The 20,512-nt window shown below is 28.7% G+C and overlaps 1 protein-coding gene across 5 annotated transcripts in view; it reads right to left on the bottom strand.

The window, feature by feature from the left end:
- Positions 1-20,512, bottom strand: part of LOC129914040 (autophagy-related protein 16) — a 251,766-nt gene that overhangs the window by 49,270 nt on the left and 181,984 nt on the right. For 4 of the 5 annotated variants that reach the window (XM_055993074.1, XM_055993075.1, XM_055993077.1 and 1 more), the window contains exon 7: positions 8,345-8,446. The exons of the other annotated variant lie outside the window; for it this stretch is intronic. In XM_055993074.1, coding sequence (XP_055849049.1) covers positions 8,345-8,446 — 102 coding nt within the window. The remainder of the gene's footprint in view (positions 1-8,344; positions 8,447-20,512) is intronic. 5 annotated transcript variants of the gene reach the window in all.

Here is a 20,512-nt window from a genome sequence, read left to right as displayed (position 1 = left end):
AAGATTAATTTGGAATATTCGAAGATTTAAGGTAAAATATTTTTTCTGATTTCTGATAATTTTGAGTTAATTTTGTCTAGTAAAAATTTTTTTTTGAATTTATTTCTTAATTTATTGAATTTCCTCTCCAGTCAGTGTCACTGTTACGTGTCATTTTTAGTTTTAGACCGAAAATCAAATTTTAAGAATAAAACTATAAAGTTTAGTAATTTTTTTTACATCGGTGATTTTTTTGCCAAATTTATAAGCATTTTAGTCCACTGTGAATAGCTCATTCAGCGGGATAGGATTATTACAAAATACCTTGGCATTCAATTTTATATATGGGATTGACTAATGGCATGTTGTAGAATGTGTTGGCACCCAATGTATATCTTGCGGGTGTTTCCTTCATCATTAAAAACAAAACAACAATACAAAAATTCTATAGACTTTGGGGGATAACCAGAGGCCAAAATTATTTCTAAAGATTTTTTAATTGCTTTACCAGGGATTGAATTAATTGCAATTGTTGTGCTGATCATTTTTGTAGTAATTGGTAAGAAGAGAGACATGAGGTCAAATTCAATTGAGTTGGATTTATGATGACACAAAATCAGTATAATGGTTTTGAACACTTATTGATGGGAAACTTTGGTGATATGAAAATAAAAAAAATAAAAAACGTACCTTGAGAAATTGCACAAGTTAAAAAAACAAGTTAAATAAAAAGGAATGCATTTTACATGTTGTACTAATTTTTAAATCTTTCCATCTTTGCACACAAATTTGTTTGCTTCTCTGCAATGACAGTTTCCTGTTAACGTTATTTAGTAAATTCAAATAAGTTTCAAATAATTTGCTTAAAACAAAAATGGATACATTTCTAACAGTCATAGTTTTTTAACTTCTCTAACTTCTCTTGTAGGCATCTTTGAAATGAGATTGATACGTCATATGAAAGGTGAATCAATAAGCTTTCACATGGTATAAAATTTTGTGTAGGTTGTCAAACATAAAATTGATTTAATAGCATGAGAACATAAAAATAAATGTTTTTTTTTTTTTTTTTGATGAAATTTCATCGAGTTTAAAAAATTCTAGCTGTTTTTGTAGATGTCTCATAGACTTGATCGATATATATATTTGAGCTAAGACAATAAGCCTTCAGATGATATAAAATTTATATAGGTTATCATATAAAAAACATGGATTTGAAGGTGATAGAATAAAAATAGGTAGATTTTTCTATTTTTTTTTTTGCAAGAAAAATTATTTTTTAAGGTTTCACTTCTACCACGTGTGAATTGCACACATGATTTTTTTTTATTTATAAAATCAAAACAAGGAAAATCAATTCGAAAACTATTATTTTCGATAAATGGCGAATTTTTCAACTCAACACAAATTCTAACTTTAGCATCATATAAAAAAAATAATAGAAGAATTTGAATGAAATACTTTAAGGTTTAAATTCAGTGTGTTTTTTTTTTCCAAAACTATACGATTACAGATTTCTTTTAGGGTTTTATAAATAAAAGGATGTATGAAATAAACATGTCGATCGTTTTTGTAGAACCTACCGCTATCTGCCTAGGTTCTTTCTTACAAACAGTAGTGTAAGAATCGGTTTCATCAAATTTTATGGGAAAACCGTATGTTTTCTACGTTACACATCTTGATTCCATTTTTGCCTTGTATCTAATTACTTAAAAAAGTTGTCAAGGAATTTTTTGAAAACAATAAATAAATATTTTTTTTATAAATTCAGTAAAAAAAGGTAAGGGTTTTTATCCTTTTCATTTATTTTTTATATTTAAGTTTGGAACTACAACAGTCGGAAAAAGTATTTTGACAAAGTGAACATTTTTCTAACTGATGAGAATAATCTGTAACGGTTAAACATAAAATAAGAAAGTTGACGGTTATTTATTAAGTAGGTATGTTATGGTGAATCTCATGATGGTCAATGTCAGTCATATAGTTGGTATTATGCTTCGAGGCTGCATTTTTTGTATAAAAAGTACTAAATTTTGAGGGAAAAAAGTATTTTGACAAACGTTCTTATTTATCTCATAAAACAAAAATCGAAAAAAAAATTAATTCTCAAAGGGACATTTTTTTGTGCTTTTCGCTTCTGGAACAAACTTGACCAAATTTTTACGGAGCTTCAACAGTTCCTTTTCGTTTCCCGGATCATTGAGATAGAAATTTGTGAGAATGTTGTCCATAAAAGTTTGTTTTTGAATGAAAGAAGCATACCAATATGTTCCTTTGAGAATTCAGTTTTTTCAATTTTTGTTTTATGAGATAAATACTGTATTATCTTCCCATAAACATGGTAAAATTGTCTTCTTTGAGCTCAATGCAAAAAGTACTTTTGCTAACAAGGTTTTTGATGAAAGAATGGCATTTGCAAATTCAGACTTTTTGGAGTCAATCCGCGATAAAGTGAATTCTTCAAAATGCTTCAATTTTTTTAAGTGCATTTTTTTCGTTTTTTGTCCATTTGTGGTAAATTTTTAGTAGCATAATTATATTTTTGTGTTTGTATATTTGGTAATTTTTAGTTTCCCGAGATAAATTCAGTTCTCTACAGATTTTTTAACAGACACACAGAAACTATGACTTGCAACAGAAGATGCACCAATTTCAATGTTAATTTCCGCCGTTTTGCCCAATTTTTCACAAATGGGGCCTTAACAAGTCTGTCAGTTGTATACGTGCTTGAAACACGTAAAATGCATTACCTTACATTACCAACGTTGAAAAAGAACGTTTGTCAAAATACTTTTTTCCCTTAAAATTTAGTACTTTTTATACAAAAAATGCAGCCTCGAAGCATAATACCAACTATATGACTGAGATTGACCATCATGAGATTCACCATAACATACCTACTTAATAAATAACCGTCAACTTCCTTATTTTATGTTTAACCGTTACAGATTATTCTCATCAGTTAGAAAAATGTTCATTTTGACAAAATACTTTTTCCGACCATTGTATGTGTATCAATTTTAGAAAAATATTTCAACTAACATTTATGGTTTATGAGTTGAACCGAAAAACAAAGTAATTTTTGAGTAGGAGGACAAAAAGTATCAACACATTTTTTGGAGAAAATTGTATGAGATGTAATATTTGCATGGGTTCCGGCAAATGGTGATTCCGTCAACACTTATTTAAATGTCGAAAATAAGGTTTTTCAAACCAATCGATTGTTTAATTGCTTTATAACTTTTTGCTTGGGGTATTAAGAATTTTTTTTTAATTACAAATTTTTTGATGAGGATTTGTTAATTCAAATCATTTTAAATTAATTTTTTTTTTGTAGACGTTTGGTTTTATAAAAAAAAATACCTTTAGGTTAAAAGTAAGAAAATCAGAAAAAATTTCTAACTAACAAGAGTTTTTAAGATAGGTATATGACATTTTTTTTTTTTTGTAAAATAAGCTCTATTACAAGTATGCAAAACATGATTTTTGTCTTAAATCTACCGGTTTCAAAATAAGAAAATTTGTGACAGAGAAAACTTTATGGTTTTTCACAGATTGTAAACTAACCTGAATACCAAAAATCAACTTGTTATAATTTATTTTCTTGAAAAAATCTTTTTTTAACGGCCAATATTTAGTTATTGTCAGCAAGATTAAGCTTTAGCAAATGATCTTTTAAATTAAAACATTTATAAGAATAAGTCTTCGAAAATTGAGAAGCAGAATTGGAAAGCATCTCGTAGATATAAATCTATCCCAAATGATAAAGATGAAAAACCTTTTCATAAGGCATCAACACTTTTATCTTCAATATCTTAGAACTATGAATACCAACCTAAAATCATTAAAATGCATTATTTTTATTGTCTGTCTTAAATAAATGCGGATTTAAGTTCTAAAAAACTACACAAAGTAAGTTAAGTAGGGTTTAAGTATGAATTTAGCTTAGATTTACATAAATTAATTCATAAGCAATAAATTATTTGTTTTTATTCCATCATTAAAAAACTTGATTCTACTTTTTTTTCCCCCAAATACATCGAACATCCGTTCAAAAATAAAAAGTAGGTATACAAACAGTCTTTTTTATCGTAAAAAAAAAAAAACAAAAAAATAATAAACTCCCCCCAAAATGTTGTTTTCAACCATCTTTGACCACCGATAATGACGTCTTATATTTAATATAGGCATTATTATTTAAAAAAAAAGTATATAAATAAATAAAAGACCGTTGACCAATTTTACTCATCAATGGCAAAGCAAACATTTTCTTTAAGAAAGCTTTTGACTGTACTCATCTTTAAACACATTTTTTCATCAATTATAACACGAACAAGTTAATCTAAGAGAAACAATCATGACACTTACTTAAGAGTAAAAAACGTCTTTTTATGCGTTCAATGAACTCAAATCAAATTAAAGAGAAAAGAAAGCAGTCGTGAAAGCTCTAAAACAGTATTTCATTTCAGCCACCCACTTCCGGAAGGAAAGTCTCAACTCTTAAACAAAATGTTTTTCGCTCTCTTAGCCAATTTCAAATTTGTTCCCCTCTCTTTTGAAACTTGAATCTTAAACCTGATAATTGATCATGAATAAATACGCAACCTTAAACCAAGGTTGCCTGTTCTCTGTCACGAGCACCACGGTCATGGACAAGATCATGGCCTGGCCAACGACCATTAACTTGATCTTCAAGTTAAAAAATGTTGCTGATGTATAGTAGTTGTGGTTCGATCAATGATACAACCGGCATCATGTTGCTCAACATTTTTCGATCAAACTCTGATGCGATGAAGATCTTTATAATTTTCATGATCGCGCAATGAGAATGATGTCGAAAGAGCATTGGCCTGGGCCTCGCTCGACGACGACGATGATGCTGAAAATTAGATCTGAGAAAGAAATTGGCAAGGAGAAAGAATTTCATGAAGAGTAAGAAATTCTATGTGCGATGGAAGGAAGATCTGTTCTGAAGATAGAGTAAGTTTCTTTAGCACTCTCCGTTGCTTTCTCGTTTTGGAGTTTTTCTCGATCGCTCTTTTATAGGCGGAGATGATATGTTGAGAATACAACTCCAAATATGTTGTTTGATAAAAGTTCTTATACTCATGCTGCTGATGATGATCATCGTCGTCTTGGTCGTCATGAGGATGATGATGATGATGGCATGAGGCATGATGATGATGGTGGTATGTGGTATGGCCGCGGTGGTCATGGTTGTTGGCAATACACAGCGCGCTCACAGAACATCAGCACAGAACAAAAAACCCAAAGAAGACGACTAACTATACGAACTACGAAGAAGAAAATGATTGTGTGTGGAAAAAAGTCAACACGACCGACGAGGAAAAATTCTTAAAGAAGTCTTCTAACTTATATAACAACTCATTACCTTGGCATAGACTTTAGTTCCACGGCGACCTTACAACGGTCAAGTTCGTTTATTTTTTTAAAAGAACTATTTTGAGAGAAGTTTGTGGTGTGTATTTTTTTGGAAAGCACAGAACTTTCATATTATAGAACAATTTTTTTTTTTATTTTTGTGTGATTCCACTTGTTAAAGAAAAAAAATACTAGAGGATAAAAAGAATAAATTTGTAAAAGAGGAAAATTTTTGAAAAATTTTCCTACGCACCGCAAATTTTTTTGGGTGTTTTTTTTTTGTTTCCGATTAAAAATTTGTGGTTGCGTTAATTTGTATTTGCTTCCGGGAGTTGAATTTTTAAATCAAAATTGGATTACAAAAAAAGGAATGGATTAGAAGTTTGAATTTTTATTAAAAATTGAAATTTGGTGCAATCAATTACTAAGTCAAAGTGTGGAAAAGTGATAGAAGAAGAAATATTTAATATTCCAATTTTTTTCTGAAAGAAAATATTGATTCACTGTGGAAAATAAGGTGTTTCGAGAATTCATCTTCAATTTATTTAATTCTTATTTAAGGTGAGTTTAATACAGAAGAACAATTTTATATTTGGTGATACATTTTATTTAAATGCAAGTTAGAATAAAAAGTTATTTTTTGAATAAATTGATACAAAACTTTAAGTGCAGTTCCATAAATTAGTTCATTACATTAAAATTATTTTATGAAAAAGTAGATGTTTTTCTTTTTTTTAATTTTCCCGAAATAATGACAAATAAAATTTTTTGCTTTCTTCGATCTCACCAATGTGCAATTATTGCAATCACTAAACCATTTTATTTTAATAAAATTAAAGTTTCAATAAAATTAAAGTGCACCACATTTGACTAAAAAAATAATTATTGAATTTATCCTAAATCCAAGTTCGAACATCAGCTCTTTCGTTTATTGAAAATTAAATTTTTCTTACGATGTTTGTGATTTGAAATGTGTAATTTAATTGCAGAAATTTTTTGTATTACTGTTACAAATTTTAGAATTGAATAGTAAAATAGAAATATTGGAGAATTAGATTCAGAAAAATTTAAATACCAACAAAAATAAGACTTTTAAATGTTCTTGGGTTTTTTTTTTACAATTCAGTATCAAAAATTTTTCTTCGAGAAAATCTTTTTATGTTTTTTAAGGATTTGGTTTAATTTTTTTAAATAAAAGATGGTAATAAACAGTTTATTTTTTTATTAAAACAAAAAAAAACTATAGCAATACCTTAAAATAATTATTCATTTTAAATTTAAAAAAAACATTAAAAAAATGGAAATTCAAAAATTTAAATTTATTCTGCCTCTGGTTGCAAATCAAATATTTTAATAAATCATCTCTAAAAATATATAGCAAAAATCAAGGCTTTAAAATTTTTTGTAGATTATTCAAAATTACACATGTTTTTTTTTAAATATAGGTAAATTAAAAAATATTAAAATCATACAATGTCTGCATCGCACATTCCAAAATGTTCAGAATTTTTTTTAGGTGAAGAAATAGATATTGAAAAACAAATTTAAACAATTAAAAAAAGTTAAAAAAAGTTATAGTTATATTATTTTTTTAAATTAAATTTTGTATATAATGGTGATTATGAGGCTCTTATTGGTGACGTTATATATTTTGCAAAGATTTAAAATAAAATTAGTTTTTTAAAATTGCAAATTTTTTTAATCTTATAAACTAACAAGGTTTCCAAAAATATTTTGGAAGAGATTGTGTTATTTTTTATAGATTGAGCAATTTTTTGATTTCGACTCTGAATAAATAAAAATTTTTAATTCTTTTCATTTTATAAATGTATTCTATTAAAATGCAGGAGTTTGTATTTACACATATTGTTAATAATTTTGTATTTATTTAACATGGAGTTCCTTTATGATTTAATAAAATCACTTTTTGAATTTTTTCTAACTGCACATGAAGTATGAATAAATACTTCCTTATGCACATGAAGTATGTGTATATTAAAAAAAAAAAATAAATTACAAAATTAGTTTTAGAAATTCAAAAATCGATTTTTTTTCCAAACTTTTCTGAAAGTGAATTTTCAAAAAAGAAAAAGAAATTAATAAATTGTGCTTTAATGCATTTCTGATATTAAATCATCGTGTAGAAGATATTTAGGTAAACTTAAAATGTGTTTGATCTTCGAAAATATTGTTAAATTTTGCACAAAAATTTTTTTATCGAATCAAATGAAGAAAAAACGTGAGGTAATATTTTAATTTTCAATGGTTGCCGTATTGTGATTTGAAGTAAAAAAAAAAAAACTAAAAATTACAAATGGAAAAAACTTGCAATTGATAGAATAAAACCGAAAATCTTGAATTTTGAAAAGTAAGATGGTACATCTGAAAACCCATACGACTATAGATTTGTCCTCGATTTTTGCAGTTTTGAATATATTCTTAAAATTGCAACGTTTTGGACGAAAGTCTATTTCATCTTTATTAATTTTTACAACTAAAACAACACAACAATCAAAAATTCTATAATTATTTAAACCCAAAAAATAAGAAGTATCATTTTGTGAATTAGACATCATTAGTTTACAAAAAAAAAAATTTAACAATATTAACGTACATATTACAAATATGAAGAATTCAATTTAAAAATTAAAAAAATTGAATCGGTTTTAATGGTAGGTACTTTTGGATTATGAAACGACTGTTCGAGTTATATTTATGAATTTGACAGTTTAATGACATTAATAAATGCATAGCGAAATTTTTAACAGAACAAAAAGCAATTTTTTAAATTGCTTGAAAAGTTTCAGCTCAAAAGAATAATGATAGTAAAATAACAGTTATAATATTTTTTTTTCCCAAACACTGATTATGCAAGCAAAAACTGCATTTAACCCTCAAGACAATAAGTTGATTAGATGATTTTCAACAGATATTCCCAATTTTTGTTCAAGAAGAAACACGTGAATTTTCCCATAAGACTTACCGTGGCCCAACGTGTTTTTTTCTTAGCTTTCGCAGGATCATAATTATTTACAGTTCCACCAAATATTTTGAATACTTTCTTTTTAGTTTTAGTCCATTTAACCTATGTTAAAATATTTACATGGTGTTAGTGTGTTATTTACAAAGTAAAAAATGTTATACACAAAAAAAAAATTAAATGACAGATATGATTTCATAAAATATGATTATTAGTATTGACAAAAGTAATGAATATAAATGATACATTTTTGGAGTGCGGTGATAAAAATCTAAAATAGAAAATGTAAGAAAAATGAAATACATGCATTTGAAATATACAGAAATAAAAAATTAATTTATTATTAAACTACTTTAAAATATGTAAGATTTTCAAAGAATTGTACTTCTTTGAAAAAAAACGATAATTTCCTCCGAAATGCCTACTATCGAATAGTATTGGTCTCAATCAACTACTAAACTTTGCTAAGAATCCTCTTTTAGTAGCTGATTTGACAGTAAGATGCCTAATTGTATTATTTGTTAAAAATTTTGCATAAATTATTAGGTTGTCTGGCTTGATTCATAAAAAAAGAGTTCGAACACCAGCTCTTTTGTTTCTTTTGAACTTCAAACAAACGATTACGTTTCTCCCCTAATCTTTCTATTTATTTGTTTATTTTAGAAGGTTTTTGTTTGTCGCTTCTGTTGATGAAACAGTTATGTTAAAAATGCAAAACATTTAAACTGTAAAACAAAAAGACATCCAAGGTCAATGTCATGTTACTGTTTACTTTTCCAAAATGATTTGCATTAAGAATTTATTCTTTTTTTAATTAAATTGAACGTATTTTTATAGAAAAAAAAAAACATACAAATTTTAAATTCTCAGATGAGAAATGCCAAGATTTGGACTGAAACTATTTTTCGTTTAACGTCAGCGAATGAGTTTGGTTTGAAGAAAACAAAAATATGAAAAGCTATGTATTTAATGTGTGAATTTTTTTATACAACCAGAATTCTTGAAAAAAAATTATAAAATTTTCATGGTTCCACAAATTAGCAAAAGTAAAAGTGAAATTTATTAATCTCGACTTTCATAATAATTGCTGTCAACGAGTTTCTTAAGTAATAAATTTCAATGAAAGTAACAAAATATCACTTTATCACTTTTAAGTTCTTTAAACGCTTTAATTGTTTTTAAAACAGTGGTAATTTTTAATAATTTCTTTTTCATCCGTTTATCATTTAACTTCTCTTACATTCTTTTTTGTCTTACAATTTAAACATATTAAGATGTGTCGGTGATTAAAAAAAGATTTATTACCCTGCAGGGTCACTTTCTTTCTCAAAATTTTGTTTCCTCAAACTTTTTTTTTTATTAAAAATAAAGATATCACGATATTATTTATGGTTCTAATTAATTCAAGCCACGAAAAAAGAGATTGATATTGATATGGAAGACAAATTTCGTGCCTTTCATAAATTAAAACTAATCACCGCCAAATAGATATTTTTTCTTTTGAGTGCATTAAATTTATTCAAAATACTGCAACATTGTAACACGATGTAGAAGAACTTAAACATTTTTTTTTTCTTACTAAAGAAAAAATATCTAGTTAAACAAAAAATTATATTGCACCTTCATTTTCACAGCTGCTGCATTATACAAGAGAGATGCAATATTTACTTAAAGTTGACTTAACAAAGTATTATATTCACTCACAAAGAACAAACACGACCAACCAGCAGAAGCTACAACAGCAGCAGTAACTGCAACTTGTATATAGTATTAAAGAATGGACAATATAGCACTGCAAGTCTCTCTCATCAACGATTCATTGCCATCATTTAGCAAAACTCTAAGAACAAAAAAAAAAAAAAAAAAAAAAACATAAGCAAAGAATAACAACTTCCAAGAGTCATGTTTTTTAGATGAGAAAGAAAAAAAGCAAGTCTCTTGACTTCTAGACACGGGCGGCAAAAAAAGGTGCAAGGTTTAAAAAATACACAACAATAATACACAACACAAGAAAAAAAAACATACTTGAAACAAGATAAACATACAGAATATATTTACTTAACTTTTTCATATAAAACGATTCTTTGCTCTTCTTTACACTGAGGCATAATTTTTGTCGTTGTTGTTATTCTACGTTTATCGCATATTTTTTTTTTTAATGTCGCCATTTAAGTCCTTTAACCCAGATGGAAATAGGTTTGTATATTTTTTATGGTGGCCAATGTTCTTTGTAAATGTGCGCACATAAATCACAAACTTGTAAATTGCATTTGGAAACCACCAGGGTGTGCAGAGAGCGAACGAGAGAGCTATCACACGAGATAGCAATCGTGTGGATGTCATTGGTTTTAAATGAGTGCGATGAAATGGTTTGGTAACGTATTGCCACCTATATATTGTGTGTCTCCACCATCATCGTCACCTCGATCTAGACACTGCGAAAAAGTGTGAGGGAGAATTAAATAATGATTTGACACCATTTGTATGGTCATTTTTTTTCTATCATTGTGTGTGTGAAAAAAGTGATAAAAAATCATCAACAAACACAGTTCATTCACCTATATTTTTTTTTTCTGAGTCATTATTCTGGGGATATTTCATCAAATTAGTTGTGAATTATCATCCGTTAGGAAAAAGATCAGTTTAACAATGCGTGAACAATAAATATTAGCTAGACAAAATTTTTTATCAAAGTGACAATATGATTTTACATCAAAAAGCAGCTGAAAGGCATTAAAGAAACAATATACCACCAAGAAAGTTAATAAAACAAAACAAAATTCGATTGATGTGACGAATTTGTATTTGCCGGCTGTCAATCATAGTCGCTGCTCACACCAGCCACAACATAATTCGCATAATAATGAATTAAAATCAATTAATCATACTCAAAAGCGCTTTAGGTGAATTTTTTTCTGCATGATTGGTATTTCGAGTTCGCTATTCAGCTCTGTTGTTTTCTATTAGAGGTTATATTAGGCTTTGTTTTGACTGGAATTTTGTTTGCATTGTTGCAGTATCAGATCAAGGTGTGAAAATGAAGTATAGTTAAACACTTACTTCCAACGTGGTTGGTGTATGAAATCAAGTTTGCTAATCAGCTCTTTCGTTTCATATGAAAATTCACTTTATTATGTATTCGCTTGCAGTTTTTTGGTTAAAATGATAAGATAGTATACAAATGCATGTACTTTATCAATCTTTGGTGGGTTGGGTCACTCGACTCTTTGCATTAAAGAAAATTCGAAAATAGTTTAAAATTTTTTTTTCAAGTTTGATGCTCAGCTCTTTTGTTTTGCGAGATAATTTTTGATAGATAAATCTCTACGGATACTTTTTACTCATTACCTAACTGATGAAAAAAAGGCAATCTTTTGCGTTTTTAAAGTTTGCTACTCAGCTCTTTTGTTTCATACAAATTTAGTATTAATTTTATTTTTACTTGGATTTTCTTCAACTTTTTTACATGTGATCATATACAATTGACTTTTTCAAGTTTATACCTTCAAAAACAGGTGTAAAAAATTAAGCATGACTACGCATAAAAGATCTTTAACTGATATGACTTCACCACCTATTTCCACAAACACACTGCACTCATACAATCTCATTCACTTTTTCTGTATTTTTTTTCTCGCTATGATGACGAGACCACGTTGTTGATCATGAAGATGATGTGCAGTTGCAGCTAAACAAAAAAAATAAAAAAAAGCTGAACAACTCGGCATGTTCGATCGATTACGGTTAGCGATTATAGATATCTTTTGCTTTGGTAGTGTTTTGTTTTTAATTGTTTTGTATAGTACATCTATCTGGCTATATGAAGAGAATACAACTCGCACAGGAACGCGATATTCAGCGTATGTTTTGTGTGTGGTGTTGGTGTTTGCAATTTGTCTAGACGTTGAACTACAAAAGGGTGTTACTGATTGTGACGCAAAGATTTGCTTATATCTTTTCTTTATTTTTTTGTCAGATGTTGTTTTTTTTTTTTTTTGTTATATTTCTTGCACCATCATCATCATCATCAACATCATCGCGTAGTATTCAGACTCTTCGAAGTTTTAAGATAGAAGTTATACCTGATAATCAGGGATTCCAAGTGTATAGAGTATTTCTATAGCTACATATATATTGGCCGTGTGATATAGAATAGAGGCTAAACGCTACGCCTATTTTCTGCTTGTGTGATGTGTGGTACAAAAACATACTATCTTTTACTCTGGTCGGTGTTAAAGGGAACCACACAAAACTATGATGATGGCACAACTGGACTACATGATGTTGTTTGGTGATGATGAAGATGAGGAGAAGAGTTTTATAATTAGACTTAAATAAAGTACACTTGTTTGTTGGAACTTGGTTGCAATTATTAACATCCGAATGGGGAGCTCTCTATAGTATAAAATATCTATCTTGAACTTCAAAGATGGGGGGAACAAACAAAAGGGCTCGCTTGATGCTGCTGTTGGGGAGATTGTATGTTTTCTGTGTGAATGGACACGTTATTTGCTCTAGTCCGAGAGCAAGAGATTCCTTCTTTTTTTTTTTTTTTTTTAATCTTCTTATTGCTCTTCGGATTTATTTGTTTTAAATTGTATATGGTACGGTAGCTTGTCCGGCTTGTACCAGAAAGTAGTGTAGGGCAATTTAATTGGTACAAGAAGAGGATTGTTTAAGGATTTATGTATCTTTATTTTATGCTTGTATGATTCCTTTGCAAAACGAAAGGAATTTATATATAAAAAAAAAAACATGTAAAAGGAAAACAATAATAACCTTTTTTTTTTGTATTCTTTTTCAATTGCGTATTATTGTTTTTTTTTTTTTTTTTTGTAATATTAATAAAAAATTAAGAGGTGGTGGTGTTTTGCTCACACCCTTTTATTGTTGAATTAATGACTGTGTGAACGTATAGATGTGGATTTTATTTTGAATTATGAGAAGAATTTAATAATTTTATGGCTTTGTTAGTTTTACTTAAATGGCTCTTTTTAGCTTTTATGAAACATAATGAGTGCCCTTAAATTATACTGATAATTCAATTCTGTTGCAAATTATAAAGCGTATTTGATAGGAATAAGTATTTTATTTCGATGAGAAGCAAGTGACTAAAGAAAATCAATTTATTAAGAAAAAAAATGTTTTTCTGACTGGCAGACTTTTTAATTTTAAAGAAGACACCAAACAAAAAACATAATTAATACCTACAAGGAAACAATTGAAATACTTCGAAGAAAAGACTAATAGGTTGACTATCAATTATAATCTATGAAATAACTACATTGCATACTCATATGGCGTTTTTTATTTTTATTTGGAAGAAAGTTTTTAATATTCGATAGTTAATATTTATATTAGGTATATTTTACAAATTTTTCCAAAGATTTTTCAGATTCATTACTAAACATTACTTAGTCAAGTTTTAGTTGAGCTCTTTGTTTCTTAAAAATATTGATTGGGAAATCTTATCAGTTTTAAGGTTTGGTTCCTAGCTTTTTATGCCTAATCATGGTCCATTAATTCTTCCAAGTGTATACATATTTTTTAAAAAGGTGAACAAAATTGACTATAACTGACATTATACTGAAAAACTAATTGGTGACAAATAATAAAAAAAAAATACAAGGAATAGTTAATTTTCAAAATTGGAAGCTCTTTAATAAGTTGATAAATCCCATTTTTTTTAATAAAATCAATTAAAATCTGAAACTAAAACTCAAAACTAATTTTTACTTTTGATACCTACTCATTTTTGAGTTAAGTCTGCTGCTCAGCACTATAATTGTGTACCAAAATAATTTTTGACAGATAAACGTCTATGCATGTTTTATACTCATGTTTCAAAAATGTAAATATAATAATAATAATGAAAAAAAAAAGCAATCTATCCAGTTTTAAAGTTTGCTATTCAGCTCTTTTGTTTAAAAAATATTTCGTTCATTTTTTTGTTTCGACTTGGGGTTTCTCATACTATATGAGAGTATATGAAATTTTTAACTGCTAAAAAATATAATATAAGCTATATATTAACGACAATACAGCCTCAGCAAAGCAAAACAACAACATTCAAAATTAAGCCAAAAGAGAAGTTTTTTTTTAAGATCTTAAAGAATTTTAAGGAAGTTTTATGGAATTTGTGCCAAGTAACTCGATAACAGAGAAAAGAAAAAGGGTCAAACACTCAAATAATGTTTATGTTTTTTTTTTGAAGATACAATAAAGATAAATCACCCATTTTTTTTTTCAATGTAATATAATTATAACAAAGGATTTACTTCTTAACTTAAAAAAAATCAATGGTCTTGGTCAGTTTATATCCCCTCAGGATCGCTACAATATACTTTAGCCTTTTTACGGAAATGTTACTGTTTGTTACGTTCTACACCGTAAACTATTTCAGGATATAAGTTCACACCTGAGCGGAATTCATGACTGAAGTGCTCATAGTTTAATGTTTCGATTAACAGTTTCCTGCCAAACACAAACATTTTAAAATTATCGTCATGTTTTTGCAAGGAAATCCTTTAACTCAACAAAATGTAACATTTATTTTTTTTTTTTTCTAACAACTAATCTTGAATTACGTTTCAAAGTTCAATTGCCTAACTGTATAATGTTGAACAAATAATATTTTTAAAAACTTACAAACAAATTGCAATTGCATCCAGGACGACCAAAGACGACAACATCTTTACTCGTTTACACTCAACAACGACGACGATGCCACCAAGTTGCTAAAAGCTGGGCAAACATCAAATACCTTATATGTTAATGACACATCTTCAACTTATATATTATATTTATGTTAAGTTAAAGTTGAAGAAATTTATTCAGCCTCACACATTGCTTACTAGGTGTATCTATTTACCCCTCCCAAAAGAGTTAAAAGACTGTGTAGTTAATTATTCATCCGTTTCGTAACTTAACTACAAACATTCAACGTAACTTGTTTTTTAGTTATTATTTTTTTTTTTTTATTTTTTTGAAATTCAATTTTACTGTAAATTTTCTCATTTTCATTGGCACTTAACACTCTTATCCATAGAAGTTGTTAGAAGGGTAATGAATACTTTTTGATTCACTACATTTCCGTTAGATGTTACTGTGAATATTATGCAAGTGAAACCTTAGACGTATACAACAACAGCATTAGAAGAAAAAGATACAAATAGTAATTCCAAGCTAAGCCTTAAAAGATGATGGTTTGACGGCTTCCTTGGGATGGGATGGGACGGGACAACTCTGTATGTCTCCACTAGACACTTCAGGTTAAGAACTCGCTTCTTCATCTTCATCCATTCTCATTCATCCATACCAATAAAAAAAAAAAAAACACAGCACGAGGAGAAGGAAAAGGAAGAAAGTGAAGATGGGTGATGTTATTATTATTATTATTTTTTTTTTTTTTTGAAGAAGAAGAAAGTATTCCTAACATTTATCACTTTTGTGGTCATAGACCTTATAGCCATAGCTACCAGTTTCTGCATAAACAAATGATGACATATACATTCAGTCGCACGCATGTTTTTTCTATTTTCTATTTTTTTTAAGCAAATTTGCCATTACTACTTGGTGGCTGAAAGAGATGATGGAAATGCAATGCTCGTGTGCAAAATCAATGAAATGTGTTAAGAGTCTTGGTAAGTCGGTGCAGCAGCTTCTTCTTCAGCTTCTATGCGGAAGCTTAAAACTTCGGGTTAAGAAATGTGTATGAAATAACAAAGTGGCCCCAAGATTGTTGACTTTGACTTCATATAATACGACTGTCATGCTTGCTCAGAGTTCTTTGAATGGTTAGAGCCTGTTAGTTGACTGTGTAGTCAATGGGATGAGATGCTGAGTAAGTGCTCTGTGTATAAAGTTGAACTGGTGACAATTACACTCCCTGGAATTATATACTATTTATTTTTTTTTTATGAGGAAAAGTCAACTAAGGTTTTTACATGACGTTTTTTTTGAACCAACTATGAGAATGTATTTGTGTGTGTGTGGGGTTAGAATGGAAAAGGCTTTAAGTGACTTAAGTGCCAAGGAAATATATGAATTTACATTATTTTTTTGAATGTTGACAAAGTTGAAATAGGAAGTATCATAGTCGTATAATAGGGGTTAGGCTGTTTATGATGTTTATGTTGCAACAACTTACCTCATAAACTGTTTGAGCATACTCGTTCTTGCTAAAACTGTGATTTTTTTGTGGACAAATTTTTTTCCATCCCATAAAGTTCACACCCTCACAATTCAGTTAAATTTGTATCGTCTGGCTCTTAGCTTCTGCTCCTTGAGAATGACTGTACAATTTTTGACTCGGGGACATAAGTTCACACAACAGAGGTCTATAATAGACTTATTTTCATGACAATATGATTAATAGGGTGGGTCAAAAAAATGGAAATTCGTTTTTTTGATTTGGTACTTCGAAAACTCGATTGCTAGAATATACTCACCAAATATGAGCTCTTTATCTTAATAGGAAGGTCCTCCGCTTTTCCATTTTCCATTTTTACATCAAGCTTCTACCAAAAAAAAAAAATAAATTTTTTATTAATTGACTTTTTATTCATTGGTTTTACATATTCTTGTAGAAAATTGAACGCTCTACAAAAAAGGTTAAATACACTTTTTTGGATTATCTAAAAAAAAATAATTTTTTTATAAATCGACATTTTAGCAAATTTCTTTACATATTTTTGTAGGAAATTGAACTCTCTACTAAAAAGCATTTTAAACTTTTTTCGTTGATCTAACGGTTTAATAGATATTTGAGGTCCAAAAATCGAGAAAATCTTTAAAAATTCGTTTTTTGTTCTTAATTTTGTAACAAATTGAAAAATTATAATAATCAAACGCGCAAGACTTAGTAGAAAATTCATTGCTTCACAAAAAAGGTCTTATTAACTTTTTTCATTTATATAACCATTCTAAAGATATTCGAGGTCAAAGTTAAAAAAAATTATAAAAACATTTTATATTTTTAAAAAATTTCCAATTCACTGAAACTTCATTATTTTCAAATTAGCAAGATATATTCTTGTAGGGGCTTAAACGTTCTACAAAAAATTCCTTGGAATCAAAGTGATTGCTTTAACTGTTTAGAAGATATTCGTATCCAAACCAATGCTCACTGATTTCAATAGTTTTCTTATGACCCGTATGCATTGCGATTTGGATACGAATATCTTCTAAACGGTTAAAGCAACCAATTTGAGGCCAAGCACTTTTTTGTAGAACATTTAAGCCCCTACAATAATCCATCTTACTAATTTAATAATAATGACTTTTCAGTCAATTAGAAAATTTTGAAAAGTAAAAAAAGTGTTTATATTTTTGTTTAACTTTGACCTCAAATATCTTTCAAATGGTTAGATTAATAAAAAAAAAGCTAATAAGACCTTTTTTGTGGAGCAATCTGTTTCCTACAAGAATATGTCTTGCGCGTTTGATTATTATAATTTTTAAATTTGTTACAAAATTAAGAACAAAAAATTAATTTTTAAAGATTTTCCTGATTTTTGGACCTCAAATATCTACTAAACGGTTAGATAATTCATATAAGTGCATTTAACTTTTTTTGTAGAGCGTTCAATTTTCTACAAGAATATGTAAAAAAATTGGCTAAAAAGTCAATTAATAAAAAAAATATTTTTTTTTTTAGTAGAAGCTTGATGTAAAAATGGAAAATTGAAAAGCGGAGGACCTTCCTATTAAGATAAAGAGCTCATATTTGGTGAGTATATTCTAGAGGTGTCTAGCAATCGAGTTTTCGAGGTATCAAATAAAAAAAAAACGAATTTCGATTTTTTTGACCCAACCTAATGATTAGTGTATTGCGTACCACCGAAATCAGTGCAAAATTTATCGATTCAGCTACTTTTGACCAGTTGCATACATTTTGGTGCAGTTTATGGAATTGTGTCCCACTACCTGCCACTCAATTTTTTTAAAATATCTAGATCAAAATGTTGGCTAATACTCAGCAATAGAATAATTGACGACAGAGATCTAAACAAAAAATGTCTAGAATAGACTTATCTGGTACTATTATGGAATTATGTCCCTCTGCAATCAGGGCAAAAATCATCTATAGCTCCGCTACATTTTTTGATCGGTTAGCATTGGTTAACAATGTACATATAACAACCCGAAAGCATGGTTATGGACTTGTGTCGCGTCACTTTTTTTTAAATTTTGTTATCATCTGGGTCTATATTTTTACTTCTACTAAGCGAAAGTATAATGTTCGGTAGAGCTCCATACGAAAACTGTCTACAATGGACTTATATCAAAATTGTTATGATTATGTCCTTTTGTCCCACTGCAATCATTGCTAAATCATCTACCAGGTCTATAGCTCTGCTAAATTTGATCAGTGGTATACTTTTAGGCGCAGTAGCTTAGCATTGGCTAATTTTCAGCGCAGAGCTCCACACGACCAAGGTCCAAAATGGGCTTGTCTCTAAATTGGAAAGATTATGGAGTGAAATTTTTATAATTTATGCTACATGCTACTCTAAATACTAAGCGATTATATAATTTTTTAATCTCAACACGACAAAGTTCGACAATGGACTTATGTCCAGCTTCCATCGAATGATGAGGCAATTCAATGCTTATTTCACTGTCTAAACGTCGATATTCATATGTTACTTCTGACTGATCAAATATTTTGGCTCACGTAGGTACCTATCTATTCTTATGGACTTTTGCTCACAATTCAGTGAACTTTCAGCGTTTTGCTCTATACTATTAAGTAACTTCCAAGCGTTTTTATGATTTTTGGCGCAGCGACATATCTTTGTCTACCAATCACTTCCGGCCAACTACACAATATATGGAATTGAGTCCCACCCAACTGAAATATGTTCAGTCGCCAGTTATGCGTCTTTGTCAAAACTTTCCCTAACTAACATTTTTTCGGTTTGTGAGCTAATGTCTTGAAAAATTGTTAGTTTTCAAAGTTTTTTCAATGCAATATTTGTTCTATATTTTTATTTTAGTTATTTTAGCATGAACGATTAGCTCTTTTTTTGCACTACTGTAGTTGATATTATTTCTAAAGAACTAACAACGATTTTCAGAATGTTTAATAGGTTTCTGGAATTTTCTCTGATAAACTAGAAAATAGGTTTTGCCAAATTACTAATTGAATGAACTTCACAGTTAAAGTTTGGTCTTATGACTCACACAAGCCTAACACAAGTCGATAGTATATTTTGAAAAGATTTTTCATTTAAGACTTGATGAAGTGACTACCTATAATAATTTTGAGATTCAAATTCAAATTCAAAAAAAAAAAAAAAAACAAACAAACACCATTTTCTTGTTAATCCTATGTTTTTCCAGATCCCACTTTAAAAAAAAATTAAAAATGTTGTCCAATTAACCAAAAACAAACATTTCAGATCTCTTTACAACCAAAAGGCTCATTTAAAAAGCCAGAAACCTAATCCGCAAATTAATGGAAAGTCAGATTATGAAAAAGATACCTACTTTGTCCACCTGGGAGATGGAGTTTTCCTTTCATACCAAACGATGACCAAAGACTACAAGAACTAAAACCACACCGTATATAGAATCGCAGATCATTTTTCAAAAGAATTACGCGAGAATTCTTAAGAATTTTGGTGTGAAGTGAAATTAAAAAATAAAACTAGAATCAAATATCATTTAATTATATACCTACTCTTCATATACCTAAATGATGCGGTATGGGCTACTGGTGTTTATATTTTGCCAAGAAAAAAAGGTCTCAAGCTACCTCACAAGAAGACAATTAGTATTATGAATTTAAAAAAAAATAATTAAAAGTGTTTTGTTTGGCCTTAATGAACTCTTTATGTTTAACCACAAAACCGTGTCTGTCTTTTTTGTTATTATTATTACTTTTTTTTTTGTAACAAAAAGGGTCAGTGTCAGGGTCAAACCATCATCATAAGAACATAAAAAGAAACTAGTTTCATAGAATTATTATTAATAATTTTTTTTTTCTATGGAAAAAGTAAACAAAGACATTGTGTATTTCCGCGATTTCTCGGGAAGGATGTGGAGTTTCTAGTAGAGCAAAAAAAAAAAAAGACCTAATCTATTGCATTCAGACTTTCATCGACATTGAAACAATGCAACCTACTTACTAACAATATACAAGTTGACCATTCCCGATGCAACACA

The sequence above is a fragment of the Episyrphus balteatus genome, chromosome 3 (assembly GCF_945859705.1).
Source record: "Episyrphus balteatus chromosome 3, idEpiBalt1.1, whole genome shotgun sequence".
Classification (NCBI taxonomy): Eukaryota; Metazoa; Arthropoda; class Insecta; order Diptera; family Syrphidae; genus Episyrphus; species Episyrphus balteatus.
This window is presented reverse-complemented; position numbering and strand designations above follow the sequence as displayed.